Below are 13,720 nucleotides of genomic sequence, written 5' to 3'. Positions count from 1 at the left end.
AGCGGCTTTCTCACGGCCTTCGAGTCTCAAGGTTCTTATTTCGGCGTTTTCATTATACAGTAATTCGGGTGCATATCGATGGAATGAACCCTACATCACACAGCTCTGACTTCGCAAGTCAATATGCTTATATGTAGGTCATACACTCACGGCCATAGCGAGGAGAGAGAGTATTTGAATCTCCCCATACGTATCGTTTACTCTCCGCACCCATTCCACTCGTTAGTTTCTCACCTCGCACGTCACTTCAATTCGTTGTGCTCGATGGTACGAATTCCATGGGATTCGGCGTGGGACGTCCATTATAGTTCAAGCGCTACCATTTGACAGATATATGATCAACCACTTCTCAGCGCACATTACTTTGTCTAACATCAGAGCATGTTCCGCCATCTCAGGGAAATTGACAGTCGAATCGCATATAACCATGTTCATGTTGGGGTAGATTAATCACGCGGAGAAGATAGGACCATCCGCCTTTGAGCATAGGCGAATGAACGACAGAAGTGGCATGTGCAAAGGTGGGCGACGAGTCCTATTGACGTATTGACTAGAGCATAAGATACTTTGAGATCACACAAGTTTCGGCTGAAGCAAAACAACTATAATGCCAAAGCACGTCAAGCCGATTGGGCGGTTGCTATGTATATCTCATCCTTCTATCGAACGTTAGGATATTGCTATCGCCACAGGGAACAGTAATGTACCCGAAGCTGACAAAGCATTTAATCTCAGTCCATTAGTTCAATCTGTGGCCTCTTACCGACCATACGAGGGGATTCATACTAGGCCTGAAGCGGCAGTGATATGTCGGCGTTTATGCACTTTACTGGTAGAAGAAACTTGATGTATGAATCATGTGTTAACTTGTAAGCACGTCAACACACTTGAGACGCTCTGCATATGCGCGCTTGTTCCTAGATTACCTCTTGTCTTAAGAGTCGCTGTTCTCTACAGCTCGGTAAAACATCGAAGCTTAGTAATCTGGTCCAGGATGGTGACTCAGCTCTGCAAGCATAGAACGGCCCCCCCATGCTCGAGCAAACGGTACGCTTGCTTCCACTTCGCAAGGCAGGTCTTGTGATGTCGTACTTCATGCGACAGTGCAACAACGCGCAGCGCGCTTATCTGTAGCTACTTGTTCGGTAATCAAAATGCGGCAGACTAAGTCAGGCCGATAACTCAACACATCCTGTATCGTCGTTATACTAGACCGTTTTCTCCCAATTCCTAACACCCTATGGTCCTCCACGATCGCACAGACTTATTACCGTCTGCTTCGTCTGCGGGGAAGACTGTGATTCTTAAAACGTGTTATCGATTAGTGTCCTAGAGATGCGACGCTCACTTTTTTCAATTCCTCGCAACGTGTCCTTCAGCTAAGGAGACGGCCACATGATCATGCAGTTGTAATGCCGTTAAACAGTAAAATTCCAATGAGCCTACCGCATGTAGACTGTCCGTTTTCCAGAACAGGAAGGTGCCAAGTCAATTCACGTCAAAGTTATGTTCGCGGAAGGTGATACAAAGTCGACCGGTCAGTCTTTTTTCACGCGCGATTTCATCTCCAAAACAATCTATAAGGTCAGAGGGAAGCAACCAGAAACCGGGGCACATCAATGGCGATCTGGTCGCACCTATTTACCGTCATGATCAGCCAGTGTACGTCTTACGTGAAACACTTCGAAGAACGTCTCTTGAGGAGCAAAATGAGAGAGCGAGCTGGAGACAATGAGTACCACTCAATAACTCGTACTAGTCGTCTTATCCGCCAGGATGCCGTACGAAAATGGGAGCTTATTCATATCCGATATTCAGAGTCACGTCTTGCGGTACCAGCTCCTCTGTTCTTGTGACCAGTTCTCGCCCTGAGCATTTCCAGTCGTTATATCAAATGCTCAGTCCTCTTGTCCAACGTTGTGTAGAACACTGTGAAGGCAGGGGGGGCAGGGCGTCTGCACTCTATGCACGTTAGCATGGCAGCAGACGTCGATGAGAGCACCAATCAAAAACGATGGAGCGGATAAGGAGACCTAGTGTATGTAGTCGTCGGTCCGAGATGAGTGTTGACTATAAATCTACTCTGGCAACCATCGCACCCAAACTACGATCGAACTACGCATCTATTGACAAGATTGAAACTCCTTGCGGTTTATTATTGGATCCGTTTTGTCGTCTCTCTTAGGCTCTCATCAAGACCTGTCTTGGTGCACGATTATCCTGCTTCTCTCGCGATCTCAGTATGTTTCGCTCGCGTCACAACGTCTTTTGGTTCGGATAGATTTCCTCTGTCCATCGAAATGTCCAACACAACGACCGCCCCTAATACGTGTGGTTCCAAACTTTCAGAGACACAACAGAAATTCCTAACATCGCACTAGAAACGGATATAAATGCTAAAACGGTTCAAATTCACTACATTAATGATGCTTTTTAACAACTATAAACGATGAAAACATGACGAGAATTTCCTGGTTAGAAAACGATTTGGAACGAAGACAGGTGAGGCCTCAAGCTGAGCCGCACATTGAGAAGAGGGGTCGCTGTACATTTTGTCATTTAAATGGCTGTGAAGCCCATCGAATTTCAGTTGAAAGTGATGTACGTACAGTACGACCAGAGGAAGGAACTAGTGTATGTGTCGGTTTCCTTCATAGCATTCACTGTGGCCTTATAAGACCCCAGATCAGGGTAAAAATTTCTGAAATGCTGAACCTGTCCATGAAAAGTGCTGAGAAATTGTTCTGTACTCACTCAGAGTACAAAATTCAACTCCTTATAAGAAACTATAGACTGCTTGTAATCTATCAAGAATAACGATTAGAGAGGTGCATCTGTACGATCAAGAATGGAGTACGGAGGCAGTTTATTTGGAATGTAAAAAAAATAATGCTAACAGCTCCCCCTATTGCAAAGGTTAAACACTTCATTGAGCAAGAATAACGTTCAGGATAGGATAGAATTACTATCGCAACTTAAATAAGAAGCGAGTTATGACATACTAGCCCAGGGAACCAACCAAACAACAAGGTGTCAAAAGGTGAACGAAAAATCAAAAATGAAATAGTCTCACTGTGATTACAGATTGTGAGGGGTTAAAAGGTAGTGTCTCACACTGACTAGCTGGGAAGAGGACTAACCATCGTAAGCGCGAACATGGGCGGTGGATATTTCTCAACTGTCTGAGAGGAATGTCAGTTTCCCGAGCACCATGCTTCGTCCATAAAACAACCCTAGCCCCAGAGTCTATAAGGCACTCGCAGAGAGCAACCGAACCGGTCCAGCGTAGTGGACGTGGAAAGCGAGGAACGAGATATAGCAGGAATCTATGGAGAGACTTGAGTAGTAAGCGGCTCAACGCAGTCAGCCCCCGCTTACTTGATGAGCTTGGCTTTACTGGACATGACATGACAAATGTGCCAGCAGAAAACCGAATAGAGGCAGAGAGGCGGTTGGTGCTCTCCGTTCCCTCTCTTAGTCGAATGCGAATATCCAGCTGCATGGGTCAGTCTCTGAGCCGGAGGGAGGAGATGGTTTGAGATGCGGAGTGAGGGGAAACCACCGTTAACAGAGAGCTCTCCTCACGAGCTCCGTGTACGCAGATCTTCCCGTCGTGCCACTGACGTAGGATGGCGAGTGCAATCAAGAGTCCATTGCTGGAAGGAGACGCTTCCCCGGGAGAGATTCATCCTTAACACCTCGGAGCGTGGATCTCCTCCACGAAACGAATGCGGCAGCGAGGGCTTGTCTCGTTCGCAGTCGACCCTTTCGGAGTGCAGCAAGAAGTGTCGAAACTCTATAGTTTGACGTCAAACTCCACGTTATATGGAGTGACATACACTTGACATAGGAGAATCGCAAGGAACCGTGGAGCACTCTTCGACCCCGAAACGAGAACGATAAAAACCCGTATCTTCTGCGCGCTCTTTAAAGTTCAAGATAATCGTAGAAACCAAGCCTTGCCTCCAGAGGCTGGACCTCCATCCTGGACGCGCCGATGACCAGTAAGGAGTGATATGGACGTAAGCGGGCCCGAGCTCTCTGTCTTTGGGGAGTACGTGTGGGCTGGAGATGAGACAAATTAGTACCACTGGTGAGAAAGGAGCGACACTCAGTGGGACTGCCCAGAGTAATCAAGGTGGGTTATTAACTATGTGTCTCGGAGACTTGTGTATATTGAGAAATTCCCAGGTGTATCTGGTGGTCACGAGAGCGAAGACCCCTAACTGGTCCGGAGTTAAGTACTCACCGCACAGCACTGACGCCGTTTCAACAGCCCTGACCACCCACACACTCCGGCTCGTGTGGCGGAGTCGTGCCCTTGACCCGAGGCAGGTGCGAAGAATCCGGAGTCCGCTGGCTCACACACGGTGGATCTTTCTGTTGCTGAATAATCGGCCCGCGGCTTCCGCACTCCGCCCCGAGCGCGCCGCGCCTCCAGCCCGCCGCGGCACTCTCGGCTCATCCCCGCTCGGCTGGCCGCGTGAGGTATTCGGCCGTCGCACGGGGACGGCCAGCGCCGCGCGGCGGCGACGCGAGCGGGCCGTGCCGCTCCGCCGCCTCGCCAATGCCACATGCAGGTCTGGTTGATTGCAGTGGAACGTGCTAAGTCCCGCAGATTGGGGTGAGATCACTTTTGTTTTTTTGTTTTTTTTTTTTTGTGTGTGATGGTGGCGGGTGGCGCAGGGCTCCATGTCTCCTGTCAAGCCTTTCTTCGCGCCCCGTTCGTCTTCCCTCCCCCCCCCCGTCCTTGTCGAGGGCGCACCTATTTACAAGGTACGGAAGATCATGGATATGCGTTCTCGGGACGTGGTCACCAGTACTTAGTGGATTGGGAGGGTTACGGTCTGAGGAGAGGAGTTGGGTTCCATCTCGGGACGTGCTGGACCGTTCGTTGATTGATGATTTCCTCCTTTGCCGCCAGGGTTCCTCCTCGAGTGCGCCAGGAGGCGCTCGGTGAGTGGGGGGTACTGTCATGTTTTGTCATTTATTTCATGTCTTGTCCCTGTGCTTCCTCTGCTGGTCTTATTAGGTTCTTTCCCCCTTTCTCTCTCTCTCTCTCCTCCTCCCTCTCTCCCTCTCCCGCTCTCTCTCTCTACGTTCCGTTCCTGCTCCCAGCTGTTCTATTCTCCTAACGACCTCTATTACTCTTTCACACCTGTCCCCTATTTTGCCCTCTGATTAGAGTCCCTATTTTCCCTCTGTTTTCCCTGTCCTTGTCGGATTCTTGTTTGATGTTTGCTGTCCTGCGTCCTTGTCCGCCCTGTCGTGTTTTTGCCTGGAATAAAGACTCTGTTTCTTTAAGTCGCTTTTGGGTCCGCATTAATCAGCATAACAATTCCAGTGTTTACTTATATTGGATTTACTTTGCCACATGGCCTTTTTTTAGCGTTCACCTCCCTTATCTCATCTCACTTGCTCACATTGTATATAGACTTATTTTTCTACTGTATTATTGACTGATGTTGTTTTACTCCATGTGTAACTCTGTGTTGTTGTATGTGTCGAACTTGCTTTGCTTTATCTTGGTCAGGTCGCAATTGTAAATGAGAACTTGTTCTCAACTTGCCTACCTGGTTAAATAAAGGTGAAATAAAATAAATAAATACATTATTGTTATGCTATTGTGTTACTTTTATTTTATACTTTAGTTATTTGGTAAATATTTTCTTAACTCTTCTTGAACTGCACTGTTGGTTAATAAGGGCTTGTAAGTAAGCAGTTCACGGTAAGGTCTACCTACACTTGTTGTATTCGGCACATGTGACAAATAAAGTTTGATTTGATTTGACCACTATTGCTGCAACAAATGGAAAATAAGGATGAGGGGGACTATACGTGCCATGCTAAGAATGAGCTGGGGGAGGATGAGATGAAGGTGAGCGTAAAAGTAGGTCCTGACTCCACCCGAATCACATCCAAGGCTCAGCTGTTGCTCACGGCCCAACTAGGAGACTCTGCCTATATGACTTGTCAAGCGACTGGAGATCCTCCACCGGCCACACCAAGCAATGACGTCACCATATTGTCTTCAACTAATTAACAAATCTTAGGTGATGGGACTTTAGTGATAAAGAGGGTGACTTTGGCCGACCAAGGGAAGTATGCTTGTGTGGTAAGGAATTATGCTGGGGATTACATAAAGAACATGAACTAGAAGCAAGAGAGCCACACATCAATGACCAATGTGGAAGAAGCAGTATGAAAGTGTTGGCGGTATCTTATCAGACAACACTGCTTGACTGCAGAGTGGAGGGAAAGCCTGAGCCACACAATGCCTGGGCCACACCATACGGCTTCTCTCTGCCAACACCTGGGAGGACGCTTCCAAGTACACAAGAATGGGAGCCTGGAGCTGCGTGGAGTGAGGAAGATAGACGAGGGTCAGTATGTATATCTGGCCAAAAATCACTTGGGAGAAGCAAGCCTGGCAATTGAGCTTGGAGAGGCAACCATAGCAGAAAATCCTAGCTTCGCCATGCCGAACAGAGATTTTACCAATAAAGCAAGATGGAAGTGATGGCCCTCTGGAATGTCCTGCCCGTGGTAAGCCAAACCCAGAGTTTGTTTGTATCCTGCCAAACGGCACAGTTCTGACGCCTGGCACTAGACTCCAACGCTTCACTCACTATCCAGGAAACCAGATGTTGCGCATCGCCCGGCCAGTGACAGCTGACAAAGGTGTTTATCGTTGTCTGGCCAAAAACGTGGCTGGGACAGAAGAGAAGTGATATGCTCTCAAACCAGGAAAAAAGCCTGTGATTCAAGGCACAACAAGGGGCATGAATGTCACGTTTGGCCAAGTTCTGAACCTGCCGTGCTCTGTGGATGGCTGGCCACAGGCCTTGATTACATGGACCCTACCAAACAGCCTGGTCCTGGACAAGCCCCAGGTTAGTGGGAGAATTACTTTTTCATCAAACAGCAGGGGAACCTTTCTCATTTACATTTACATTTTACATTTAAGTCATTTAGCAGACGCTCTTATCCAGAGCGACTTACAAATTGGTGCATTCACCTTATGATATCCAGTGGAACAACCACTTTACAATAGTGCATCTAACTCTTTTAAGGGGGGGGGGTTAGAAGGATTACTTTATCCTATCCTAGGTATTCCTTAAAGAGGTGGCGTTTCAGGTGTCTCCGGAAGGTGGTGATTGACTCCGCTGACCTGGCGTCGTGAGGGAGTTTGTTCCACCATTGGGGTGCCAGAGCAGCGAACAGTTTGACTGGGCTGAGCGGGAACTGTACTTCCTCAGAGGTAGGGAGGCGAGCAGGCCAGAGGTGGATGAACGCAGTGCCCTGTTTGGGTGTAGGGCCTGATCAGAGCCTGAAGGTACGGAGGTGCCGTTCCCCTCACAGCTCCGTAGGCAAGCACCATGGTCTTGTAGCGGATGCGAGCTTCAACTGGAAGCCAGTGGAGAGAGCGGAGGAGCGGTGGACATGAGAGAAACTTGGAAAGTTGAAACACAGACGGGCTGCAGCGTTCTGGATGAGTTGTAGGGGTTTAATGGACAGGCAGGGAGCCCAGCCAACAGCGAGTTGCAGTAATCCAGACGGGAGATGACAAGTGCCTGGATTAGGACCTGCGCCGCTTCCTGCGTGAGGCAGGGTCGTACTCTGCAATGTTGTAGAGCATGAACCTACAGGAACGGGTCACCGCCTTGATGTTAGTGAGAACGACAGGGTGTTGTCCAGGATCACGCCAAGGTTCTTAGCACTCTGGGAGGAGGACACAATGGAGTTGTCAACCGTGATGGCGAGATCATGGAACGGGCAGTCCTTCCCCGGAGGAAGAGCAGCTCCGTCTTGCCGAGGTTCAGCTTGAGTGGTGATCCGTCATCCACACTGATATGTCTGCCAGACATGCAGAGATGCGATTCACCACCTGGTTATCAGAGGGGGGAAAGGAGAAGATTAATTGTGTGTCGTCTGCATAGCAATGATAGGAGAGACCATGTGAGGATATGACAGAGCCAAGTGACTTGGTGTATAGCGAGAATAGGAGAGGGCCTAGAACAGAGCCCTGGGGGACACCAGTGGTGAGAGCACGTGGTGCGGAGACAGATTCTCGCCACGCCACCTGGTAGGAGCGACCTGTCAGGTAGGACGCAATCCAAGCGTGGCCCGCGCGGAGATGCCCAGCTCGGAGAGGTGGAGAGGAGGATATGATGGGTCACAGTATCAAAGGCAGCCGATAGGTCTAGAAGGATGAGAGCAGAGGAGGAGAGTTAGCTTTAGCAGTGCGGAGCGCCTCCGTGACACAGAGAAGAGCAGTCTCAGTGAATGACTAGTCTTGAAACCTGACTGATTTGGATCAAGAAGGTCATTCTGAGAGAGAAGCAGGAGGCTGGCCAAGGACGGCACGTTCAAGAGTTTTGGAGAGAAAGAAAGAAGGGATACTGGTCTGTAGTTGTTGACACGGAGGGATCGAGTGTAGGTTTTTTCAGAAGGGGTGCAACTCTCGCTCTCTTGAAGACGGAAGGGACGTAGCCAGCGGTCAAGGATGAGTTGATGAGCGAGGTGAGGTAAGGGAGAAGGTCTCGGAAATGGTCTGGAGAGAGAAGGAGGGGATAGGGTCAAGCGGGCAGGTTGTTGCGGCGGCCGTCACAAGACGCGAGATTTCATCTGGAGAGAGAGGAGAAAGAGGTCAAAGCACAGGGTAGGGCAGGGTGAGCAGAACCAGCGGTGTCGTTTGACTTAGCAAACGAGGATCGGATGTCGTCGACCTTCTTTTCAAAATGGTTGACGAAGTCATCAGCAGAGAGGGAGGAGGGGGGAGAGGGGGAGGAGGATTCAGGAGGGAGGAGAAGGTGGCAAAGAGCTTCCTAGGGTTAGAGGCAGATGCTTGGAATTAGAGTGGTAGAAATTGGCTTTAACAGCAGAGACAGAAGAGGAGAATGTAGAGAGGAGGGAGTGAAAGGATGCCAGGTCCGCAGGGAGGCGAGTTTTCCTCCATTTCCGCTCGGCTGCCCGGAGCCCTGTTCTGTGAGCTCGCAATGAGTCGTCGAGCCACGGAGCAGGAGGGGAGGACCGAGCCGGCCTGGAGGATAGGGGACATAGAGAGTCAAAGGAGCAGAAAGGAGGAGAGGAGGGGGTGAGGAGGCAGAATCAGGAGATAGGTTGGAGAAGGTTTGAGCAGAGGGAAGAGATGATAGGATGGAAGAGGAGAGAGTAGCGGGGGAGAGAGAGCGGAGGTTGGGACGGCGCGATACCATCCGAGTAGGGCAGTGTGGGAAGTGTTGGATGAGAGCGAGAGGGAAAAGGATACAAGGTAGTGGTCGGAGACTTGGAGGGGAGTTGCAATGAGATTAGTGGAAGAACAGCATCTAGTAAAGATGAGGTCAAGCGTATTGCCTGCCTTGTGAGTAGGGGGGGAAGGTGAGAGGGCTGAGGTCAAAAGAGGAGAGGAGTGGAAAGAAGGAGGCAGAGAGGAATGAGTCAAAGGTAGACGTGGGGAGGTTAAAGTCACCCAGAACTGTGAGAGGTGAGCCATCCTCAGGAAAGGAACTTATCAGGGCGTCAAGCTCATTGATGAACTCTCCAAGGGAACCTGGAGGGCGATAAATGATCATCATTTATCAATCATAATCATTTGACAGCAGAACCTACATCTGCAAGGCCACCAACACATTTGGATCATCTACGTTTTCATACCCAGTTGCTGTTATGGTGTATCCTCCACATATCACAAACGCACCCCCTTCCATCACTGGAGTCCACAGGGGCTCGCCAGTAACATTGAACTGCATCGCTGCAGGCATACCAAAGCCTGAAATTACATGGACTCTACATGGAAGAACCACACTTGCTCCCAACAACAGTTTGACACCACAGGAAGGAATTCACATAACAGTTGACGGCAACATGGTCATACAAGATCCAGTGCTTATGAATTCAGGGGTTTACAAATGCAAGGCAAAAAATGCTCTAGGAAGTGACTTCAAAGCAACATATCTCCAAGGGATCAGAGCCACAACCAAATAGAAGTCCCTAAATGAGTCATATTTGAACATTTCAATTGAATTCTAAACCTAATCGTCTAGAAAACCATATGTACAGTGCAATTATGTAACCGTGTAATTACTGTGCAGTATTAGTAACAGTAATATCACTAAAATGATGCAAAGATAAAAAAGTGTGCTTAAATTGTTGGCTGAAATATAAGCATATGGAACAACAAAAACTAAACTCTGATGTACCTTAGAGAATGCTTTTTTTATTGATAAATATTCCTGTCTGTAAATATTTAAGTATACTGTTGACTGAACTCACATTGTTGTTTTAACTATAAAACTTTTTTTTCACTAAGATACAGTTTACAGGTAACTAGTGTTCCTTCTGACCATATAAAAAAGTCAATGTGAATTGCTTACATCGGAATCTGTCTGTATGCACTCTCTGATTGTAAGCAGTGAGAATCCAATTCTGGAGCATGCTTTCAGATTTCATAGAAACCATTTGGAACAAATGAGCCTTTCATAGAGAGTAAAAATAAGCTTTGTGTGATACAAATGTTAGAATTGTTTTCTACAGAGCTAATCAAAATGGAGATCCAGTATATAACTCTATGAGCTCTTTTGGAACCAATATTTCATTAGGTGAGTGACATGAATTTGTTAATTACATTGTTAATACATATTTGGTACATTTTACTTAATGACTAGACCTATATATTTAATTATAATAGACCTATGATATCCAGTGCAAATGGGAAACATGCATCATTGGTGCACTTACTTGAAACCTTTCAAGCTGCGTTATACATCAGACACTTGTCTTGCGTGGACAACAGGTTTGAGGCAAATGCATTTGCGCCATTTTGGATGATGGCATCTGATCAGCGGTCGTCACTAGTTCCCCCAGCCACAAAGTCATAAACCCCGCCTATTTATAGAATTTATCTTCTTAAAATCAGATTTTAAACCTAACCACACTGCTAACCTCATGCCTAACACTAAACCTTAAATTAAGACCAAAAAGCAACAAAAATATATACATTTTTACGATATTGCAAATATTGACTTTGTGGCTGTGGTAACTAGTGGAAACCCTGATCAACTGAATGGATCACATGATTTTTCTGTGTGAAATCAAACGTTACTGACAAGAAACGATTGTATATACATAAATAGCTATTTAGAAATAGGGGGACTTTGAAATAATTGTATTTTCCTTCCACGAGGAAGCTGCTTTTGGGGGAGTGGATTGCTGTTGTTGCTCTGCCTGGCAGCCTCACCTTTCTTCCCCCATTCGCGAGAACAGTGCATAACTGTGTACATCATCTTACCGTAATGACAAATGAATCTCTTGAAAATGATGGAGGGACCGGTTCGAGAAATTCAAGAAATATAAATTTCACATCATCTGTGGATCTCAGCACGTCCTTGGAATCGAGTGTTCAGACTCGAATATTTAAAATAATTGTAATCGGAGATTCAAATGTAGGGAAGACCTGCTTAACCTTCCGCTTCACCGGTGGGAGCTTTCCAGAGAAGACCGAGGCGACAATCGGTGTGGATTTCAGGGAGAAAGCAGTGGAAATAGAGGGCGAAATAATAAAGGTAAGAGCCTACTTAAGCAGCTGATCGCTTTTCTTTCTTTCCTTGTGTCAATTAACCATTTATGTGTTCATCGCTTCAACCGTTATACATCTATGCATGACATGTCAATATACCGAGTTGAGAATTATTTATTTCCAGAGTCCATACGCAATTAAGATGTTCTATTTATATTTATATGGGTTGTTAGGTTGAATGTTTCTATTAAGTAATATATCCATCAGCAATGTTTGCATGTTTTTTGAGTTAAGGAATTGACAGTATAATTTTATGTTGCATCAGAGCACCATCACCATCATATCCTCTGAAACGAGTCGACAAACCTCTGAATGCCCCGTGCCTAACATGATGAACTAGTCCCAGTGTTTTTAGCATAGCTAATGTGATGTTTTAACAATATTTCTCTTAATCTGTTTTCTCATTGAGATTCACCATCAAAATAAAACCTGTGCTCAGTATGAAAGCATAAGCAAGAGCCTCTTTGTTCAATTATCTATTATTCATAAATGGAAGACATGCACTAATGCAGCATTGAAATCATTGGGCCTTTTATAAAAGCATATATATGGAATTAATCTGTCCTCCCTTTTCACATGTCCACTGGCTTCATAATGCAATGATCCTCCAAACATAATCATTAAACTAAGCCGATTACCTACATTTTCCTTTGTACATTGTCCAGTTTATTATTTATTCTGATTATGTCTCAACCCATTTAATATACCATCTATCTCTGACCAATACACACGATTACTCTCTGACCACTGGATCTGTTATTACTCCTCAACAGGTGCAGGTGTGGGACACTGCAGGGCAGGAACGCTTTAGGAAGAGCATGGTAGAACACTACTACCGCAATGTGCACGCTGTCGTTTTCGTTTACGATGTCACTAAGATGAACTCATTCCAGAACCTGAAGACGTGGATCCAGGAGTGCAACGGGCACCGTGTCTCACCCACTGTGCCTCGGGTACTGGTAGGCAACAAGTGTGACCTGGTTAGTCAGATACAAGTGCCCTCCAACACTGCCCTCAAGTTTGCAGACGCCCACAACATGCTGCTGTTTGAGACATCGGCCAAGGACCCAAAGGAGAGCCAAAACGTGGACTCCATTTTCATGTGCCTGGCATGTCGGCTGAAAGCCCAGAAGTCCCTGCTGTACAGGGATGTGGAGAGAGAGGACGGAAGGGTTAGGCTTTCACAAGAGACAAATATTAATAAGAGCATCTGCCCTTGCTGAGGGAAATACTGTGACTCTCCTCCACTCTGCAATGATTCCTCCTCTCCTTTTAGTACTGCTGTGGCTTGAATTGAAGAATTTAACATAAACAACATAAGAAGAAGATACTGTTCTAATGTTAACATTTCTTGGAGGAATGTGCGTGCAGTTATTTCAATTTTTTTATTGAACGGTCTAATACGGTATTGTTGTCTGTCTGTATACACCTCTTTTTGACCCTCTTTTGCTTTACTCTCTTTCTTTGATATATTATCATTATCACATTCTGTGTTTCCTCCTAAAAATGGCCTTAAGGCAAGAGATGTTATCCAACGGTGTGTTTGTAAAATATGTTTATTAATTTTGTATTTGAGTTGTACATGTCTGTACATTTTTGCTGTCAGTATTATTGTTTCATGCAATATACATGTGTGTAACATGATTGTCACATTCTCACAAAGGGACTTTCATGAAGACTATTCCATGTCAGACTATTTGGGTATACCAGTCAAAAGTTGACACATCTACTCATTCCAGGGTTCTTTATCATTACTATTTTTTTACATTGTAGAATAATAGTGAAGACATCAAAACTATGAAAATAACACATATGGAATCATGTAGTAACTAAAAAGTGTTAAACAAATCAAAATATATTTTAGATTCTTCAAAGTAGCCACCCTTAGCCTTGATGACAGCTTTGCACTCTTGGCATTCTCTCAATGTATCTATACAATCAGAGAGGAAGAAGCAAAGCAAGAGGAAAAATTGGTCTTCTCCATCAGGAGTTTTTGTATGGAGGTCAATGAGATTGTGTAATTTGGTCAACAAAAAATGGAATGGCTTATTTGCTATGCGAGGCATATTTGATCGAATAGAAATTTCGTAATGCTTAGGTTGTTATGAGTGTACTAATAAGTAGGACACGTGACAACTTTGA

At 46.1% G+C, this 13,720-nt stretch overlaps 1 protein-coding gene and 1 pseudogene across 1 annotated transcript; both read left to right on the top strand.

Moving 5' to 3' along the window:
• Positions 1–9,987, top strand: part of LOC111964764 (immunoglobulin superfamily member 10-like) — a 28,273-nt pseudogene extending 18,286 nt beyond the window's left edge.
• Positions 9,988–11,071: 1,084 nt separating this feature from the next.
• LOC111964748 (ras-related protein Rab-33A-like) lies at positions 11,072–13,055 on the top strand. Its single transcript, XM_023988570.3, has 2 exons — positions 11,072–11,564; positions 12,352–13,055. Exons 1-2 carry the CDS (start codon positions 11,295–11,297, stop codon positions 12,799–12,801), a joined length of 720 nt encoding a protein of 239 aa, XP_023844338.1. The 5' UTR covers positions 11,072–11,294; the 3' UTR covers positions 12,802–13,055.
• Positions 13,056–13,720: the final 665 nt, after the last annotated feature.

Source organism: Salvelinus sp. IW2-2015, linkage group LG6.1 (assembly GCF_002910315.2).
Source record: "Salvelinus sp. IW2-2015 linkage group LG6.1, ASM291031v2, whole genome shotgun sequence".
In the NCBI taxonomy this organism is placed as follows: domain Eukaryota; kingdom Metazoa; phylum Chordata; class Actinopteri; order Salmoniformes; family Salmonidae; genus Salvelinus; species Salvelinus sp. IW2-2015.
The sequence above is the reverse complement of the archived record's forward strand: the minus strand, read 5'-3'. Positions and strand labels throughout refer to the sequence as shown.

Coding starts and splice junctions, on each gene's coding strand:
- LOC111964748 (XM_023988570.3), top strand. CDS start 11,295: ATGACAAATGAATCTCTTGAAAATGATGGAGGGACCGGTTCGAGAAAT. Junction 11,565..12,351: donor TAGAGGGCGAAATAATAAAG/GTAAGAGCCTAC, acceptor ACTCCTCAACAG/GTGCAGGTGTGGGACACTGC.